The following is a 22,124-nucleotide window of genomic DNA, read 5'->3' as shown; positions in this document are numbered from 1 at the left end:
ACATTCCTATTTTTATCTGTCAGCCAGGACTCCCTGATTGGGGCTGTTAACTTGGTCCTGTCAGGGAAATCATATTCTATGAGGTCCACCTGGCTGACCTTGTTACAATCATTACACCCACAACAACTCTGAACCAGTGGCCGCTCAATAATGGGTAAATTTGCTTAACCTATGAGTGTTAGGCATGGAAATAATCAAAACAATGTCGACTAGCTGCTGGCAATTAACATGCTTCAGAACTAGTTTAGACAGTGAACGGGTTTTATACTGACACTGACTCTGGCATCAGTAGGAAGGCACATTCTTTTTCTTATTATTGCTTTAATGATTTTGGCATTTAATGAGCACAAAATCAAAATTTCAGTTTTCATTTTGGATAACTACAATGGCCCCAATTTGCATACCCACATTCAGATCTCTTAGAAGTTTCTGAGGTTGCATTTATTGTAGTTTGAGAAACATTAATGCTTCCTGAAAATGTCCTAATGAAAGGTCACAATCTGAAACGTCAACTCTGTTTCTATCCTTACAGAAGCTGAGTTTTCTTTGTTTTTATTTCAAACTTCTCGTGTCCAGTTTTGATTTTGGATTAGTCTATGAACTAAACCAATCCATTCTAATTAATTGGAAACAATGCATTGGGCCAGACTTCGCTGGAGGCATAAAACATTTTATTAGTGCATTTATGTCAAAACAGCAAATTACACGAAAATAAATTCCAGAAAGGTACAGTAAATGTAATTTATATAATGCGTGTTTTCTGGAGTTGTACTACATAATCAATGCACTAATGAAAATTAGACTCAAATAGTCCTACAATAATTAAAACAATAGAGTGCTGCTTTTCAGCTGAACATTTGCTGCCTATGATCTCTGCATATATGGGATCTTATTTTATATGAATCGGTTATTTAATTAGCAAACTAAAATTCATAGTAAAATGTCATAGAAAAATGTTTGGATAAGAATCAGATGGCTAAGGATTTTTTATTTTTTAATTTGTATCAAATTTTAACTTGTTCTTTGATAACCAGAAACTACGGACTCTGTACTGAAAGACTCAATGACATTTTTTATTACAGTGCTTCCTTTTTAACCCAAGTGATGGGAAATTATGTTACTGATTGGTTATTTCCCTTTGTCACTTTACAGGGCTTTCTCAAGACACCTCCTGATAATAACTACAGTTATTAAATGACTTGGGAAAAATATCAGCCACAAGAATGAAAGGGTTATCAAGCAACCGAGGCCAACATCATGCAACTAACTGTGACCCTTTGTGTGATACGTTGTCCCACCACCAGGAAAGGAAGCCATACATTCTCAATCCAGTTGACTCCCACCATGACGATCATTCCTATTGCCCCCAGAGGAATTCCTTTCACTCAGAGTGCCCGGTTCCATTCAGTGATCAAATATCTAGTAGTACTTTTCCCAGAAGACATTACAGTTCACAACATGACCTTAAGGAAGAATGTGCCCTGGTGCCTGCACCTTCATCCAACAAAACCAATCGCATCCCTGCCAACCTTCTGGACCAATTTGAGAGGCAACTTCCAATCCGCCGGGATGGGTTCCACACATTACAATATAAGCGGTCAGCCCTGGAACACCGAAGTGAAAGTCCAGGAAGAATCCGCCACTTGGTTCACTCAGTGCAAAAGCTGTTTACCAAGTCACATTCTCTCGAAGGACCTTCCAAAGGAAATATAAATGGTAATAAAGCAAGTCCTGATGAAATGCATGCGACGAAACGTGGCAAGCGCAGCAAAAGCAAAGATAGGAAGTCGGAACTGAAAAACAAATCTAATATTTCAGGGTGGTGGAGTTCAGAAGATAACTTGGATGGTGATGTATGCATTTATCATGGCCCAACAAATGTAATGACTATGGGTCGTTGTCCTGACCGTTCAACATCTCAGTACTTCATGGAAGCTTATAATACTATCAGTGAACAGACGTTAAAAACTTCCAGAAGCAATAATGACATGAAATGCACAACTTGTGTAAACATCCCACTGAATGTTGATGCACAAATCATGAAGAAGAGTTCGTGGTCTTCAACATTAACAGTGAGCCGAGCCCATGAGGTTTTTCAGAAATCCTCAATGAATCTTGATAATAAAACGGTCATGAAATCGGAGTCGTGCCAGAAAGAACGTTCATGCCAGTATCTCCAGGTATGCACCCAGTGTATAGCAATATCGAAGCACATTGCTGCTACAAATATTGTGTACAAGTTATTAATGTTTATATATATGTACAATAGCTATGATTTATGGACTCTGTTGGAAACAGCAAAGTATTACTAGCACACCAAAATAAGAAAGATTTCAGATTCCAATTTATTACACTGGAAAGAAAAGCTTCATTGGGGCATTGGAGTTATAAGAAGTCTTTAACAAATTAACCTGCATGAAGATTGAGAAGTTCACATTAGCAGAGCTAGCCACAAAGAATTAATACCACGGATTTGGGACTGTTTCCAAGAAGACAGTTTTTTTTTAACTAGGGATGAGCTATTTTGGATCTGTTGATGTGTAATGATGCAGGTTTAATAAATGATCTCAGAGTAAAAGGTCCCCATTAATGCAGTGACTGTAATGTTGTAAAATTTGGTCTCCAGTTTAAGAGGGACAAACATGAGCCCAGAATAACTGTACTAAGCCTAAGTAAGGGTAGTTACAAAGTTAATGAAGGCAGAGTTGACTGGAGTGGACTGGGAAGTTTCCGCAGCAAGGGTGGTTGAAGAACAATGACATTTGAGTTCATGGTTCACAGCAAAGATATATCCCAGTCAGGAAGAAGGATTCAAGAAAGGGGTTAAGACAACCATGGTTAACCAGGAAAGTTAAGGATAGCATCAAATTAAAAGCAAATATGCCCAATATGGCAAAAATTAGTGATAAGCCAGTGAATTGGAAAATTTTAAAAACCAACAAAAGATTACCAAAAATAAAGGAGAAAATAAACTTTGAGGGTAAACTTGCAAGTAATGTCAAGGAAGAGAGTAAGAGCTTCTTTAGATACATAAAAAGACGTGAGGCCAAAGTGAAAACAGTCCAAGTAGAGAATGAGGTTAAGGTAATAATCATGGGGAACCAGGAAGTGGTTGAATAAATAGGTAAAATAAATATGTCAAATAAATACTTTGCATCAATATTCACAGTAGAAGACATGAACAGCGTTCCAAATATACTAAATAATCAAGGGGTAAAACATGGTGGGACAGGGCAGAAGAAATAAACGGTCGAGAATGTGGAGCTGGAAAAGCACAGCAGGTCAGGCAGCATCCGAAGAGCAGGAAAATCAACATTCGGGCAAAATCCCTTCATCAAGAACGTCATTTTCCTTCAATGTCAATTTTCCTGCTCCTCGGATGCTGTCTGACCTGCTGTGCTTTTCCAGCACCACACTCTCAACTCTGATCTCCAGCATCTGCAGTTCTCACTTTTGCCCAGAAGAAATAAACACAATAGCTATCACTGGAGAAGATAAATTAGGGAAAGCAACAGTACGAAAAGCTGTTATGCACCCTGGAGCTGGTGGGATGCATCTTAGGATAGAAAGGAAATTATGACAGAAATAACGGATGCACTCATTGTAATCTTCCATGCATCCTTAGATTCTGGAATAGTACTAGAGGATTGGAAAACCACCTTTATTCAAAAAGGGTAAGAGACCAAGAATAGCTAACTATAGTCCAGTTAGCTTAACATCTGTTGTTGGGAAAATGTTAGAGTTAATTATATATGCTACAATAGCACAGCATTTAGAAATACATCAAAACGTAAGCAGTAAACATGGCTTCATAAACTTGACAAGTTTATTAGTATTCTTTGAAGAAGTAACAAGCAATACAGATAGAAGTGGAGCAGGAGAGATAATATATTTGGATTTATAGAAGGCATTTAATATAGACCCACACATTAGGCTGCTTAATAAGATAAGAGTCAATGGTATTGGAGACAGCATTTAAACATGGATAGAGGATTGGCTAACTAATAGAAAGTAGAATGTTGGGATAAGGCAAACATTTTCAAGATTGCAATCTGTAACAAATGGGAGTGCCACAGGGATATAATATAAAAGCAAAGCATTCAGAAATGCATAATAAAATCAAGCAGAGTCAATGCGGCTTCATGAAGGGGAAATGATATCTGACAATGTTATTATAATTCTTTGAGGAGGTAACAAACAGGATATGTAAAGTGGAACCAGTAGATATAAACATTCAAAAATAAATACTGCAGATGCCAGAAATCTGAAAGAAGCACAGAAAATACTGGCGAAACACAACACATCTGGCAGCACCTGTGCAGAGAGAAACAGAGTTCACATTTTGAGTTTGGTATGATCCTTCTTCAAAACTGACCATTCTAAATATGTTGTCCTTTTTCAATGACATTGTACCAGTCTTCACCACATCCTCTGGCAGCTCATTCCACACACATACCACCCTCTGCATGAAAAAGTTGCCCTTTAGGTCTCTTTTATATCTTTCCCCTCTCACCCTAAACCTATGCCCTCTAGTTCTGGACTTGCTGACCCCAGGGAAAAGACTTTGTCTATTTACCCTATCCATGCCCCTCATAATTTTTAAACCTCTATAAGGTCACCCCTCAGCCTCCGATTCTCCAGAGAAAACAGCTCCAGCCTGTTCAACCTCTCCCTATAGCTCAAATCCTCCAACCCTGGCAATGTCCTCGTAAATCTTTTCTGAACCCTTTCAAGATTCACAACATCTTTCCGATAGGAAAGAGACCAGAATTGCATGCAATATTCCAACAGTGGCCTAACCAATGTCCTGTACAGCTGCAACATGTACTCAATAATCTGACCAATAAAGGAAATCATGCCAAACGCCTTCTTCACTATCCTATCCTATCCTATCCTATGACTCCACTTTCAAGGAGCTATGAACCTGCACTCCAAGGTCTCTTTGTTCAGCAACACTCCCCAGGAACTTACCATTAAGTGTATACGTTCTGCTAAGATTTGTTTTCCCAAAATGCAGCACTTCGCATTGATCTGAATTAAACTCCATCTGCCACTTCTCAGCCCATTGGCCCATCTGGTCCAGATCCTGTTGTAATCTGAGGTAACCCTCTTTGCTGTTCACAACACCTCCAATTTTGGTGTCATCTGCAAACTTACTAGCTGTACCTCTTATGCTCGCATCCAAATCATTTATGTAAATGACAAAAAGTAGAGGACCCAGCACTGATCCTTGTGGCACTCCACTGGTCACAGCCTCCAGTCTGTAAAACAACTCTCCACCACCACCCTCTGTCTTCTACCTTTGACCCACTTCTATATCCAAATGGCTAGTTCTCCCTGTATTCCATGAAATCTAACCTTGCTAATCAGTCTCCCATGGGGAACCTTGTCGAACAGCTTACTGAAGTCCATATATAGATGCTCTGCCCTCATCAATCTTCTTTGTTACTTCTTCAATCAAGTTTGTGAAACATGATTTCCCATGCACAAAGCCATGTTGACTATCCCTAATCAGACCTTGCCTTTCCAAATACATGTACATCCTGTTTCTCAGGATTCCCTCCAACAACTTGCCCACCACTGAGGTCAGGCTCACCAGTCTGTAGTTCCCTGGCTTGTCTTTACTGCCCTTCTTAAACAGTGGCACCACGTTTGCCAAGCTCCAGTCTTCCGGCACCTCACCTGTGACTGTCGATGATTCAAATATCTCAACAAGAGGCCCAGCAATCACTTCTCTAGCTTCCCACAGAGTTCTCGGGTACACCTGATCAGATCCTGGGGATTTATCCACCTTTAACTGTTTCAAGACATCCAGCACATCCTCCTCTGTAATATGGACATTTTGCAAGATGTCACCATCTATTTCCCTACAGTTTATTTCTTCCATATCCTTATCCCCAGTAAATACTGAGGCAAAATATTAATTTAGTATGTACCCCATTTTCTGTGGCTCCACACAAAGGCCACCTTGCTGATCTTTGAGGGGCCCTACTCTCTCCCTAGTTACCCTTTTGTCCTTAATATATTTGTAAAACCCCTTTGGATTCTCCTTAATTCTATTTACCAAAGTTATCTAATGTACCCGTTTTGCCCTCCTGATTTCCCTCTTCCGTATACTCCTACTTCCTTTCTACTCTTCTAAGGATTCTCTCAATCTATCCTGTCTATACCTGACATATGCTTCCTTCTTTTTCTTAACTAAACCCTCAATTTCTTTAGTCATCCAGCATTACCAGTACCTACCAACCTTCACTTTCACCCTGACAGGAATATACTTTCTCTGGATTTTTGTTATCTCATTTCTGAAGGCTTCCCATTTTCCAGCCGTCCCTTTATCTGCGAACACCTGCCTCCAATCAGCTTTCGAAAGTTCTTGCCTAATACCGTCAAAATTGACCTTTCTCCAATTTAGAACTTCAACTTTTAGATCTGGTCTATCCTTTTCCATTACTATTTTAAATCTAATAGAATTATGGTCGCTGGCCCCAAAGTGCTCCCCCACTGTCACCTCCTTCACCTGCCCTGCCTTATTTCCCAAGAGTAGGTCAGGTTTTGCACCTTCTCCAGTAGGTACATCCACACACTGAATCAGAAAATTGTCTTGTACACACTTAAGAAATTCCTCTCCATCTAAACCTTTAACACTATGACAGTCCCAGTCGATGTTTGGAAAGTTAAGATCCCCTACCATAACTACCCTATTATTCTTTTGGATAGCTGAGATCTCCTTACAAGTTTGTTTCTCAATTTCCCTCTGACTATTAGGGGGTCTATAATACAATCCCAATAAGGTGATCGTCCCTTTCTTATTTCTCAGTTCCACCCATATAACTTCCCTGAATATATTTCTGGGAATATCCCTTCTCAGCACAGCTGTAATGCTATTCCTTATCAAAAATGCCACTCCCCCTCCTCTCTTGCCTCCCTTTCTATCCTTCCTGTAGCATTTGTATCCTGGAAAAATAAGCTGCCAGTCCTGCCCATCCCTGAGCCATGTTTACGTAAATGCTATGTTATCCCAGTCCCATGTTACTAACCATGCCCTGAGTTCATATGCTTTCCCTGTTAGGACCCTTGCATTGAAGTAAATGCAGTTTAATTTTCTGTCCTACCTTGTCCCTGCTTGCCCTGATTGTTTGACTCACTTCTGTTCTCAACTGTATCAGTCTCAGATTGATCTCTTTCCTCACTCTCTCCCTTGGTCTCCCCCCTCTACCACCCCCCCCCCCCTCTCACCCCACCTTACTAGTTTAAATCCTCCCAAGCAGTTCTAGCAAATTTCCCTGCCAGTATATTAGTCCCCTTCCAATTTCGGTGCAATCCATCCTTCTTGTACAGGTCACTTCTACCCCAAAAGAGATTCCAATAAACCAAAAATATGAATCCTTCTCCCATATACCAGCTCCTCAGCCATGCATTCATCTGCTCTATCCTCCTATTCCTGCCCTCACTAGCTGGCCACAGAAACGTCTGTCTGTACCTCGGACTACAGAATCCCCTAACGCAATTGATCTCTTGGAAGCCGACATACCCCTCATTGCATTAGAGCCAGTCTCAATACCAGAAACTTGGCTGTTCGTGCTACGTTCCCCTGAGAATTCATCACCCCCTACATTTTCCAAAACAGCATACCTGTTTGAAATTGTTATATCCACAAAAGACTCCTGCACTAGCTGCCTACCTCTCTTACCTTTCCTGGAGTTAACCCATCTATGTGACTGTATGTGAGACTTCCTATAACTGCCATCCATCACATACTGTTGCTGTTGCAAATTCCTCATCGCTTCTATCTGTCTTTCCAATCGATCCACTCGATCTGATAAGATTCGCATCCAACAGTATTTATGGCAGATGTAATCCGCAGTAACCCTTAAACTCTCTTTAAACTCCCACATCTGACAAGAAGTACATATCACTGTAAAGGCCATTTTTGCTCCTTCACAATCTACAGACCCAGAAACTAACACTGTCTTATTCATTTACAAAACACTGCATCAGGTTAAATTAATAGCTATGGCTTATATTTTAAGTTTAATCAAGAGACTTATCTCCAAAAACATATAATCAAGAAAGAACCCACTGTACTCACTAATACAGTCTCTTGGACAGACTTAAAACAACAATTAACTTATCTGATTCTGTGTTGTGAACTTCACCCAAACCAGTTCCTCCAAGATTAGTTGTGAAATTCACTGTTTGTTAATTTTCCCAGACACACTCCGATGTTCAGCGACACATGAATTCAAAAACAGCAAAGGCAGTAACTGTGCAGGTTTTCTCTCTCTCTCTCTCTCTCTCTCTCCTGCACTGTCCTCACCATGTGCTTCCTTTGTCTGCTCTTCTCCCTTTTAAAACTGCTGTTGTTTTGAATTTTTTTCCCAAAGTTCCAAAACAATGCAACAGCATATAAAACAGTAATTGTTGCTCCTGGAATTTGAGGAAATCACCTCCAGCACCTAAAATACCAAAAAAAAAGGAACAGCTTTTACAGCCAGAAATTTTTCCTGTCCTCTGTCTTGGATTACCCAGAATCCTCTCATTGGAGATTTGAAGAATGAGATGAGGCCTTATTGCAACATACATTTTTATGTAGGTGAAATTATATACTCGAGTGAGAGAGTCCAGGATGAGTACCTATGATCTGACTAGGGCCCATCCATTTAAAGGAGAGAGTAGTGAATCTGTGGAATTCTTTACCACAGAGTGCAGTCGAGGCTAAATCTATTCAAGGCTGAGATGAACATATTATTAATCAGTAAGAAAATCAAGGGTTATGGGGAAAGAAGGCAGGAAAGTGCAGTTGATGTTTTATGGCAGAGTAGATTTGATGATTCGATAGCTACTTCTGCACCTACATCTTATCTTATGGTCTTACCCACATTAGTCAACTTTAGAGAAAGACATTTCTTACTCACAGTCATTTTATTATACCTCCTGGATACACCTTATTTTATATGCTGCTTGGAAATCCCTCAGTCTTTGCTTTTACTACATGTCTTTTAACTGTTCTCCTTATACTAGACTTCGCTAGTTTTATTTTCAACCAGAGATGGGATTAGAGTGGTGCTGGAAAAGCACAACAGTTCAGGCAGCATCCGAGGAGCAGGAAAATCGATGTTTCAGGCAAAAGCCCTTCATCAGGAATAGAGGCAGTGTGGAGAGATTTATCTCTCTCTCTCTCCACACTGCTCGTCGATTTTCCTGCTCCTCGGATGCTGCATGAACTGCTGTGCTTTTCCACACTTTCATCCAGAAACTGGTTTCCAACATCTGCAGTCATTGTTTTTACCTAGTTGATTTCAACCAGAGATGCCAGCCAAGTCTGTGGTTTGAGTGATTATGATTTTCATCTTTTCAAGATCATAGTTACCAATCGTGTGCTCTATGGCCTTTGCAAAATTCCCACAATGGATTCCTCACATATATCCTCAGTCTTGAGAATGCAACTTCATTTAACATGGCGCCATACAGCATGGAAACAGGCCCTTGGTCCAACCAATCCATGCCAACCTCAATCCTAAACTAAACCAGTTTCACCTGCCTGCGTTTGGCCCTCCAAATATTTCTTATTCATGTACTTATTCAAACGTCTTTTAGAAGATTTTACACACATGAAGCACTGTCTGTGTAAAAAAAATTGTCCCTCATGTCTTTTTTAAATCTTTCTCCTCTTACCTTAAAAATATGCTCCCAGATGTGAAATCTTGCACCCTGGGGAAAAAAAAACACTTGCCATTCATCTTACCTATGGCTCTCACGACTTTATAAAACTCTATAAGGTCACCTTTCAACTACTTACTCTTCAGTGAAACAAGTCCCAGTCTATCCAGTCCCTCCTTATAACTCAAACCCTTCATTCCCAGCGACATCCTGGTAAATCGCTTTTGAACCGTCTCCAATTTAATAATATCCTTAGGGCAACAAGAACTGGACACAGTCCTCCAGAATAAGCCTACTTGCCTGCCCATTTTCATTTCTCCTGAATATTACTCAACTTCTCACCTTTGTTTATTCATCATGAAGCTCTTTGACACGGTGGTGGTGAGGGTATGGGATGAATTGTCCAGAAGTGTGGTCAAGGAAGGTAGAATTGAAGCCGTCAAGAGGGAATTGGATGATTTTTCAAGTAGAAACATTGTTCAGGATGAGAGGGAAAAGGGAGTGATTGGCACAGAGTTAAAATGCTCAGAGAGCCAACATACACATGATGGGCTGAGCAGTCTCTTTCTTTCTGAAACAATTCTGTGATTATGATGCTGCACTTTGCTAATGATAACTTCACTTTTGCACCACTTTATTTAGCTGCTTAGAACCACTATCAAGGTCATGTTATGACACGAGGTAAAGCCTCCTGTTTAATTTAAATCAGCAACACAGTAAAGATTTATCCTAAACAATCATCTGTGAAAATTCAAGAGGTCAAGAACTATTTAAACTAAAAATTAACAACTTTTTTATTAAATATAATAGAGAATAATTAACTAACAGCTATTTATAACTCCTTCCTCTAACCTATCTTTTACTTTCCCTTCTACAACGCTAATCCGATAAAAATCCCTATTAAGATTTACAAACCAAAACTTCTTATCTCAAAACGAGGCAGCTTTCAGTTCTTCTCCGTATTCCTGTCTTCTTTTCTTCTTCTTAGGAATTCTGCTTTACAGGTTTTTGATCGATAAAGGTTCCTTAAAGAGAACTATTTTTCAGGCAGTCTTTGCGTGCTGGCAGCTTGGCAGGTCTCCTCCCAACTGTTAAATTTTCTCTGGTGTTATACCCCCAGAGCATTGGATTGTGTCATTGGTTTTTAAGATTGTTAGTATACTAAATTCAAACTTGATTGGAATTTGGTATTTTTTGGTATAATTTAAACTTATTGGCCTAATTCAAACCTGTTTTCTTTTTTCCAGGCAAACCAGCTAATGTAGCTTTCAATAAGTGTTACACTGTTACTTTATTGAGAACACTTGGTGCTGTCACATAGTTCTGCTAGCTTCTAATTCACTTTAAGAGTATTTACTGTGGAAAAGTATAGAGAAGGTATAGACTGAAGGGAAATAGATGGTGACATCTTGCAAAATGTCCATATTACAGAGGAGGATGTGGTGGATGTCTTGAAATGGGTTAAGGTGGATAAATCCCAGGACCTAATCAGGTGTACCCTAGAACTCTGTGGGAAGCTAGAGAAGTGATTGCTAGGCTTCTTGCTGAGATATTTGTATCATCAATAGTCACAGGTGAGGTGCCAGAAGACTGGAGGTTGGCTAACATGGTGCCACTGTTTAAGAAGGGTGGTAAGGACAAGCCAGGGGACTATCGACCAGTGAGCCTGATGTCGGTGGTGAACAAGTTGTTGGAGGGAATCCTGAGAAACAGGATGTACATGTATTTGGAAAGGCAAGAACTGATTAGGGATAGTCAACATGGCTTTGCACGTGGGAAATCATGTCTCACAAACTTGATTGAAGAAGTAACAAAGAAGATTGATGAGGGCAGAGCAGTAGATGTGATGTATATGGACTTCAGTAAGCTGTTCGACAAGGTTCCCCATGGGAGACTGATTAGCAAGTTTAGATTTCATGGAATATAGGGAGAACTAGCCGTTTGGATACAGAACTGGCTCAAAGGTAGAAGACAGAGGGTGGTGGTGGAGAGTTGTTTTACAGACTGGAGGCCTGTGACCAGTGGAGTGCCACAAGGATCAGTGCTGGGTCCTCTACTTGTTGTCATTTACATGAATGATTTGGATGTGAGCATAAGAGGTACAGTTTAGTAAGTTTGCAGATGACACCAAAATTGGAGGTGTACTGGATAGCAAAGAGGGTTACCTCAGATTACAACAGGATCTGGATCAGATGGGCCAATGGGTTGAGGATTGGCAGATGGAGTTTAATTCAGATAAATGCAAGGTGCTGCATTTTGGGAAAGCAAATCTTAACAGGACTTATACACTTAATGGTAAGGTCCTAGGGAGTGTTGCTGAACAAAGAGATCTTGGAGTGCAGGTTCATAGCTCCTTGAAAGTCGAGTTGCAGGTAGGTAGGATTGTGAAGGAGGCGTTTGGTATGCTTTCCTTTATTGGTCAGAATATTGAGTACAGGAGTTCGGAGGTCATGTTGCGGCTGTACAGGACATTGGTTAGGCCACTGTTGGAATATTGCATGTAATTCTGGTCTCCTTTCTATCAGAAAGATGTTGTGAAACTTGAAAGGGTTCAGAAAAGATTTAAGAGGATGTTGCCAGGGTTGGAGGATCTGAGCTACAGGGAGAGGCTGAAGAGGCTGGGGCTGTTTTTCTTGGAGCGTCGGGGGCTGTGGGGTGACCTTATAGAGGTTTACAAAATTATGAGGGGCATGGATAGGGTAAACAGGCAAAGTCTTTTCCCTGGGGTCAGCAAGTCCAGAAGTAGAGGGCATAGGTTTAGGGTGAGAGGGGAAAGATATAAAAGAGACCTATGGGGCATCTTTTTCACACAGAAGATGGTACATGTATGGAATGAGTTGCCAGAGAAAGTGGAGGAGGCTGGTACAATTGTAACATTTAAGGGGCATTTGGATGGGTATATAAATCGGAAGGGTTTGGAGGGATATGGGCCGGGTGCTGGCAGATGGGACAAGGTTGGGTTGGGATATCTGGTCAGCATGGACGGGTTAAACCAATGTGTCTGTTTCCATGCTGTACATCTCTATGACTTTATGACTCTAAGATACAGTACACCCATATCTTGATAACTGTTGTTTCTGAAAATGGTTATGAAATAAGATAGTTTTGATCAAAAATGTGTTTTATTATTCTGCATCATCTTACCTGTTTCAATCATTTGTTCTTTTACACGTCTTCCTCTAATGTACTATAATAACGTCACATCAATAAAAACTAAATAAAGTGGTACAAAAGTAATTCTGAATAAGAATTACATTCAAAACCTTTTGCTTCTTCCCATTAACTAATTCCTTTCTGCATTGGTTGTACTTTTGTAGAGTTGCATTTAGCCTAATCCCACAATATACCGGATTACCTTGAATAGTTTCCTAAACTTATCTAGGTTAAGGCCTATGTGCCATTTCTGAGTCCATCTTATGAGTTGACCTAATTCTTGATTTTTCAGCACTCCTTATTAATTGCATTACCATATCCTGTCTCATCAATAAATTTTGCTCTACTCTAAATAGTCACCTCAAATTAAATTATGAATAGCAAGGGATTTATAACTGGATGCCCCTCACAGTGATCTCCAATGTTTGACTAGTCACTGCCTTTAGTTAGTTTTCTTCCCAATTCCCTTTGCTTTCTTTTCCAATTGTTAAAACAATTCTCAAACTAGTTTCAATTTGACATTAATTCCATTAATCTGAACTTTGTACACAAATCTTGTGAAAATATATTAGATCTCATATGAAAATTCAAGTAAGTTATATTTTCTATATTTCCCAATTGTCATTGAAGATATAAAAAGCAAATTATACCCCATAGCCTAATGTCAATGTTCTCCATAATGGTACATCAGTGTGCAAAACACCTCCAGATGCAACTCACTGCTTTTATTCTGCAAAAGTGATTACTTTCTGTATTTCCTGTAGTTCAAAAGTGAAAGTATTAGAACACCTAAGTGTTCACCACCAGCCTAGAATATAAACGAAACATTTCTTGGCTGGTGAAATGCGCTAATTCAATAAACAGAGCATTACACGAGAGAAGCTCCAACATAATGAAGTCGGAAGTTTTGCTTCTTTTCCTACAAATTCCCTGAACACATTTCACATTCACATTAAAATTTCAGTGCTTGCAAATCAGATTTCATGATTGAATTTGGGTTGGTGTAGAATGAAAAATAAATGCAAGCAAAACGGCAAAAAGTAATGGAACCAGCCTTTGCAGCTTTTCATGGAAGACTGGTGTTCCTAACTGGATTATTATACCTTTGACTGCTCTTTATTGCTGATGTTCATCGCTTGGTGTTATGGGATCTCATGGGCTGCTTTTCAGTGACCCACTGAATCTCATCATGATTCCCTTTTGTATTTTTCTCCCTTAATTCTGTATTTCTGAATTGGATATAATTTCACGTAATTTGCATGACAACTCTGCTTAAGTAGCAACAATGGCATTCCACTCAACATCATCTTTAAAGTATATATACAATAAAATTTATGTTCCACCAATAAATAGTGTGCATTTATGTTAGAAGTACCAGAAGATGTATAAAAGTGTTCCAGTGCAAAAGTTATTAACATCCTTCTCTTAGTTACTCCTACTCCTGTCAAAACCTATATGCAGAATCTTATTGGCATTTGAGCACAGAGTCATACTGCATGAGAACAGACTTTTTCGTCCATGCTGGCCATAAATCCCAAAGTAAGCTAGTCCCTCCTGCCTGCGCTTGGTCCATATCCATCAAAACATTTCTTATTCATGTACTTATCTAAACGTCTTTTAAACCTTCTTACTGTAACTGTATCCACTACTTTCTCAACCTCCTATGCTCTAGTGAAAAATGCCCCAGCCTATCCAGCCTCAGCTTATAATTTAAACCTTCCATTCCTGATAACATTCTGGCAAATCTCTTCTGAACTCTGACCAGCTTAGTAATTTCCTTCCAGTAACAGGGCAACCGGAACTGCACATGATACTCCAGAACTCCAATGTCTTGTACACTTTTAACATAACATCCCAACTCTTATACTCAATGGTCTGAGCAATAAGGGCAAGCATACCAAATGCTTTCTTAACCACACTATCTATAAGTGACACAAGCTTCAAAGAATTATGAAGTTGGACCCCGAAGTCTCTCTGTTCTACAGCACCACCCAAGGCCCTACTTCTAATTGTATAAGTCCTGCCCTTGTTTGTTTTACCGAAATGCAAGACCTTGCATTTATCCAAATTAAACTTCATCTGTCATTCTACAGCTTAGTGTCCCCTTAACCACGACCTCACTCCAATCATCAGACCATCATCTCCTAGACCATCCACCTCATCGTCTCAGGGGATCTCCCATCCGCAGCCTCCAACCTCATAGTCCTGGAACCCTGAAACACCCATCCAAGCTCCAAAGGATCTTTTCACATCTGGCAGAGATTTTGCTACGCATCCAAACACCTCATCTACTGTGTCCGTTGCTGTCGATATGGTCTCCTCTACAGGATGCCATTTCACAAAATGTTTCAGTGAACATTGCTGAGACACATGCACCAAACATCCCAACAACCCTGTGGCTAACAACTTCAACTCCCACTCTCACTCTGTCAAGAACATGCAGGTCCTGGGCCTTCTCCACCGCCAAATCCTAGCCACCTGACAACTGAAGGAAGAACACCTAATCTTCCATCTTGGGACCCTTCAACCACATGGCATCAACATTAACTTCACCAGTTTCTTTATATCCTCTCCCCCCACCTCATAAGCCAGCCCTGAAACTCAGCACTGCCCTCTTGAACTGTCCTACCTGTCCATCTTCCTTCCTACCTATCCAATCCACTCTCCCCACCGACATATCATCATCACTCCAACCTTCATCTACCTATTTCCTTTCCAGCTAACTTCCCCCACCCTCCTATTTATTTCTCAGCCCCTTCCCCCCAACCCCCCCCCCCCCCCCACCCCCACCACCACCATCACCACCACCACCCCATTCCTGATGAAGGTTTTATGCCTGAAATGTCAATTCTCCTGACTGGCTGTGCTTTTCCAGCACCACACTTTTTGACTCTGATTTCCAACGTCTACAATCCTCACTTTCTCCTAGCCTATTGACCCAATTGATCAAAATCTCATTGTAACCTTAGATGACCTTCTTCACTGTCCACTATACTACCATTTTTTCAGGAATGTGGGTTATGGCAAAATGTGTGGCAGAATCTGCAATGAGTACAATGAGGTCCATCTCAATGTGGAGATCATCTCACTCCATCTGGATGCTTTTCACAAGCAGCAGGCGAGATTCTCGCTAGGCAGCTTTGAGGTGCCAATGGATGATGATTATTGTTTGTTAATTGCTTTGTTAATGCCACAACTCATCTCACTAATATTTAGCCTTCAATCTAACCAAAGTCATCAAACAAACTAGACAACAAGGTAACTCGATATAGAACTAGTGTGTGTACCTGGCAGATTCAGCTTTCCACTTGCTCTGAATCACCTCCAAGCTGGACATGGCCCAACAACATCTCAAAATATGGCACCTGGCTAACTGCTCGCATTCCTCCTTCACGGACATTTGTATCCACCATCTGTCAATCTACTGTAACCATTCTGGCACTTCTACTATTGCCTGTTCTGGAAGGCAGGCTTTTATTGCAGGCTGCATTGGAATTGTCCTAAAAAGGCTGCAACAAAAGCACAATGTGCACAAGGTGAGACATCCAGCCCATGGATTGGACCAGGCTGCCATTTTAGCATTACTCCCCTGGTCCCTTAGAGTTTGCTCACTTAGCTCCTACCTAAATGGTCACAGCACTTGCCTTGCATTGCCAATTAGCACAGTCGCATAAAGAGGCAGTTGACCTTGTTGTTATGCATTCCTCAACTAAGAGGATTGACATCGTACTGTGCAGCACTTTGCTACATCAATCTCACACATCTGCCATGTGCAAGCAGCTTATGTAGCAAACAAACATAGCATGTATCAGGCAGCCATATTTCAAAGTTTTCGTGGAGCGATATTCACCAAGATCCATGGAGGCACCCATCAATCAGGAAGTCTCAGCACAGTAAATCATGAGCAATCACCCATACTGGTCAGGTGTCAGGACAGGATGGGTCTCAGTTCTGGGAGAGGGGGCCAGACCTCTGCATTCCAGGGAATGGGACACCAATTATCCATTGATTCCATAGCAGCAAATCCATTGTGTAGAGTTAATGCAGTTGATGAGATGTTATATGCATCAATCATGGATCTGGGCATACCTTGCCCAGGGCCATCCATCATTTTGTTGGAGAGAGTGGGTCACCATCAACATCGGGTCCATCCACAGAAGCAAAGGGAGCATGGGAGGGTAGTAAGAGCTTCCATAGCTGCTGCACTGATCCTGAGCAGATCAGAGTTTAGAAATGGTGGCTGCGTGTTCAGGGCTGGGACACAGAGATTGTGAAGCTAAAGTACAATATACCATGGCTGGGAAGAGTGTATTGTGGGACTGGGGCTCGTCCACAGTCAGGGAGGGACATAGTGTGGCCACAATAGGCATGGTTACCTTACATGCCATGTTCTAGCTGGGAAGGGGAAACAAGGGTAGGCGAATGTACCCAGTTTTTCGGGACTTAGGAAATGTGAAGTGTGCAGTAGGAGGACATGTGGATATTTGGGAGCTCACTGAAAATGTCAGGCTGACTCTGGAAGCTGCTGAAAGAGGAGTGCTCATTAACCCCTTCCATCGTGTTGGCAATCAGTTACGTGCACTGGGGAAGAGAATGGCCGCAGTCAGACTCAGAGTGAGCGGAGCAAGTGACTCAGCTGGTGAAAGCGGGAGCTGCAGCAAACACAGATCATTGGGCTTTTAAAGGGGAACAACGTAGGTCACAAGCAGGCAGGGTGCCTACACTCTTGTGGCCTTATAGCACTGACCCTGTATGTACAGGTTAGCTCACCACTACAGCCAGTACGGGACAACCTTTTGGCAGTTACACGTCTGTGCACAGAGGGAGAGAAGCATCAGGAATATTGAATCAGGAAGGCTGACTGTGTCACCAGCACCACTGCCATCTCTGTGCATTTCTCCCCCTGAATGCAGGTGATGGAATCGGCTGTCATAACAGAACTCCACTCCTAAATCTTTGTGTGTGGCCTTGAACTGCTGTTGGCTGATGGGAAAATAAATTGAGTGTTTGCATAGAGAGAGAGTCAAGAGCAGATACATGAAGGTTAAATCCTCAATATTTATGTATTCAGTCCCATTTACAAATCAAAACCTTCTACACCCGTGCTACTGAAATGCCCTGAATAAGCTGTGTTCATTTTCTCGCTCCCATTACATCTCAGTGCACTCCTTGGTCTTGCAGCTGGGGCTGGAGGGAGCCCATTCCGACATGGAGCCTGTTGACCCGAGAGATTTGGCAAGGGGACTATGAGGCTACTTTTGTCTAACCAGGCCTCACATGCTGAGGGTCTTCCTGTATTATATCTCACTGGAAATAAAGCCCTGCTATTACCCGATTCATCACAAATGTTAAAGATTTTATAAAAATGCAGACTGTCTTTTGGATCCATGTTGGCCGAAACGGTAGACCACGTTTCTGTACTTAACAGAAATTACTATTCACTATAAATAACAAAATTGCAGCTACAACAAATGATTATGAACTATTGATACGTAATTCTATTTGTTAAGACTCTGTGACACTCTTTTTAAAACTCCCCCTATACAGAGGGAACTCGATTATCTGGCATTCGATTATCCGAATATTGGATTATCCGGCAAGGTTACAAGGTCCCAATTCCTGGCTAAACTATGTTATCCAGCATTCGATTATCTAGAATTCAATTAACTGAACGAAATACTCCCCACCCGTGTCCTTCGGAGAATCGAGGTTCTTCTATATACATATGCAGACACAGCCAATTCACTCAGAATTCACTGACTTTATCCTTTTGTGTTTGTCAAAACCTACCACTCCTTGACCTTCCCTCTCCAGGGGTACATTTGCTTGCAAGAGACATAGAGCAACTGGTTCACACCTACAAAATCTCCAATTTATTGGCTAAGAGCCACAGCTTACAGCAACTGATGAATGGAGATAAACTTGCTTTTGTCCGGCTTGACATTTATTTTTTAGTAACTGCAGAGAAAAGGACAGTTCACACGATAAATTATTCAGCCACCCCGAAACTCATCAAACAGTTCTTATTAGGCAAAAGGCATTTATCATCGACAATGGCTCCCCATTCCACAGATCAACCAGCTACGTGCTGCTGACTGAATTTCCCTTTGTATATAACCCATTGTTCTAGCTCACCTGCAACTGGATTCCCCGCCCTCTTTCCCATCACGTCTTGAACAGACAGCAGTGTAAATAGCACTTACAAAGTGAGTCTGGTATCTTATTAAAGAAAGCAACAATCCCTTCCAAAGTTTTTTTTTAAAAACTGTCCTTTTTCCTGTCTACCATGAGAAGTACAGGAAAATAAAAAGATGCAGTCTTTACACTTGAAGGGGCAAGATGACCCTTCACTTGGCTTGAATTTACAAGTTTTGAAGGGATCAGGTAGAGTGGAGAAGGAGGGTCCAGCCGCCCATGTGTAGAAACTGCTAAGGATCTTTGTATGGTTCCACTTGTGGGTAGGTGCTGATACTGCCCTATCTCCTTGCAAGGAGCAGCAGCTGGACTGGGGTCAAGGCTTCCGTCCCCCTACCTTCACTACTTTGGTCATGAGTACCATTGGCTGGGGAAAGGGATTGCAGATGTGTGCATCTCTCCAACTGCACCGGATCTGTCTGGCAGCTGGCAACCCTGGCATGGAAGCAGGCAGAGCAGCTGCTGCTATTTCTTCCTTGGCCTGTGATGGCGCTGTCATAGTGAGGTGCTCACCAGATCTGTATCCACATTCTCTATATGGACAGTTATCCATGAGGTCGAGAGTATGGTGCTGGAAATGCACAGTAGGTCAGGCAGCATCTGAGGAGCAGGAATGTTGATGTTTTGTGTGTAAGCCCTCCATCAGGAATGGGGATATTCATCAATTCTGCTCCTCAGATACTGCCTGACCTGCTGTGCTTTTCCAGCACCACACTCTCGACTCTGATCTCTAGCATCTGCAGTCCTCACTTTCTCCTAGTTATCCATGATGTGTCAGTAGCTGAGCATGTGGATGTGCAGAAGGCAACCCTGTCAAAGCTTCCTCTGAGGCCTCTTCATTCTCATCCTTAGATGTCCATGCATTCAGTTCCTATTTCTCTGTATTCAGTGTGGGAATGCTTGTGAGACATGCAAGGCCAAAGAGAAAGAAGGCTATGTGGCCTGTGGTTAGAAGTGGTGTGCAATGATTGAGAGCAATAGCAAAGTTAACTGGAGAATGGCAGCGGCATGGCTACTTACTTGTTTCTCAGGACATGGATGACTCCGCATGCCCATGCACTGACCAGGATTCTCTCAACATCTGGATAAAGACATCGTTTTCAGGCAACTAATGCTGGTCTCTTTGCCCTGTTTTGTGCTATATGCTCCTCGATGAGAAAAATAGGGTGAATGAGTTAGTTGAAAGTAGATGGCACATATCTGTAATTGCTGGTACATGTGGAGAAATGGTGGTGAGATATAGTGAAGTTGAAGGCAGCAAAAAGAGCATGCAGGGTTTGTGGTGTGGGAATCTAGGAGGAGAGTAACTGAGGGAAGATACTGCATACAATAGTGAGAGGGTAGAGCATGGATCTTGGTGTGAGGTATATGCAGTAGTTGAGATAGAACAAGGCAGCAAAGACCTTTCAAGTCATTAATTTTTCCACAGCAAGTCATTGACCTTTCCACATTATTGGCCGTTCCTTGATACCCTGAAGATGGCACTGTCCGGGGTGATGATCGAAGACCAGAACGGACAGTCTCGTGGTGTGACCTCTTCTGCTGGTCCTTCTCTTCTTGACACCACACACTGACCAGGTGCCAGTCTTCTCCTTCTTTCCCATAGTCCACTTCATGAACAGGGCAGCATCGGAATGCCAGTGTTCATCTGGGGACATGGCTGCATTGTATAGATCACATGGACATGAGGGTTGCCCGTGTTTTGGTGGATAGCTGGTGAGTTGTTGTAGGAATTGCACATTATGAGATCGGATGGAAATCAGTTGTGACAAATGCTATGTAGGTGAGGGGGTAAATTTTGAAGATTGGGTGAGAAAACCTGCTCGGTCTCTTGGCAAAGAAAATCATCCAAGAGACTTATACAACTCAGACTTGAGTAAAAAGAAATAAGACTCAGCCCAGTTGTCACTTTCAGTTAGTGGCAACAGGCATTCTTCATAATGACTGATAAGTTTGCAAATTTCTCTTTGAGATTACAAGTGAGTTGTCTAGTATTAACTAGTGGGCTGACCCAATTTATAAAATGCAAAGTGTAAACACGAGACCAAGCAAACTCAATTTCAGATCAAGAATGATGCTTTCATTTGTGGATGAATTAGTCATAGAGATGTACAGCAGGGAAACAGACCCTTCGGTCCATGCCGACCAGATATCCCAACCCAATCTGGACCCACCTGCCAGCACCTGGCCCATACCCCTCCAAACCCTTCCTATTCATATATCCATCCAGATGCCTTTTAAATGTTGCAATTGTACTGGCCTCCAACACTTCCTCTGGCAGCTCATTCCCTACATATACTATCCTCTGTGTGAAAAATGTTACCCCTTCGGTCTCTTTTATATCTTTACCCTCTCACCTTAAACCTATGCCCTCTAATTCTGGACTCACCCACCACAGGGAAAAGACTTTGTCTATTTATCCTATTCATGCCCCTCATAATGTTATAAACCTTGATAAGGTCACCCCTCAGCCTCCGAAGCTCCGGGGAAAACAGCTCTAGCTGAACCACCCTCTCCCTATAGCTCAAATCCTCCAACCCTGGCAACATCCTTGTAAATCTTTCCTGAGCCCTTTCAAGTTTCACAACATCTTTCCAATAGGAAGGAGACCAGAATTGCGTACAATATTCCAACAGTGGCCTAACCAATGTCCTGTACAGCCGCAACATGACCTCCCAACTCCTATACTCAATACTCTGACCAATAAAGGAAAGCATACCAAACGTCTTCTTCACTATCCTATCTACTTGTGACCCTATTTCAAAGTACTATGATCCTGCACTTCAAAGTCTCTTTGTTCATCAACTCTCCCGTGGATCTCACCATTAAGTGTATAAGTCCTGTTAAGATTTGCTTTCCCAAAATGCAGCACCTTGCATTTATCTGAATTAACCTCCATCTGCCACTTCTCAACCCATTGGTCTATCTGATCAAGATCCCATTGTAATCTGAGGTAACCTATCTCACGGTCCACTGCACCTCCAATTTTGGTGTCATCTCTTATGCTCACATTCAAATCATTTATGTAAATGACAAAAGTAGAGGACCCAGCACCAATCTTTGTGGCACTCCACTGGTCACAGGTCTCCAATCTGAAAAATAACCCTCCGCCACCA

The 22,124-nt window shown here is 41.6% G+C and overlaps 1 protein-coding gene across 2 annotated transcripts in view; it reads left to right on the top strand.

The window, feature by feature from the left end:
• Positions 1-1,223: 1,223 nt before the first annotated feature.
• The window catches only part of LOC132815443 (disks large-associated protein 1-like), a 209,176-nt gene continuing 188,275 nt past the window's right edge, over positions 1,224-22,124 (top strand). For both annotated transcript variants that reach the window (XM_060824381.1, XM_060824382.1), the window contains exon 1: positions 1,224-2,180. In XM_060824381.1, the coding sequence (XP_060680364.1) occupies positions 1,224-2,180 (957 nt within the window). The remainder of the gene's footprint in view (positions 2,181-22,124) is intronic.

Source organism: Hemiscyllium ocellatum, chromosome 4 (assembly GCF_020745735.1).
Source record: "Hemiscyllium ocellatum isolate sHemOce1 chromosome 4, sHemOce1.pat.X.cur, whole genome shotgun sequence".
Lineage (NCBI taxonomy): Eukaryota > Metazoa > Chordata > Chondrichthyes > Orectolobiformes > Hemiscylliidae > Hemiscyllium > Hemiscyllium ocellatum.
The sequence above is the reverse complement of the archived record's forward strand: the minus strand, read 5'-3'. Positions and strand labels throughout refer to the sequence as shown.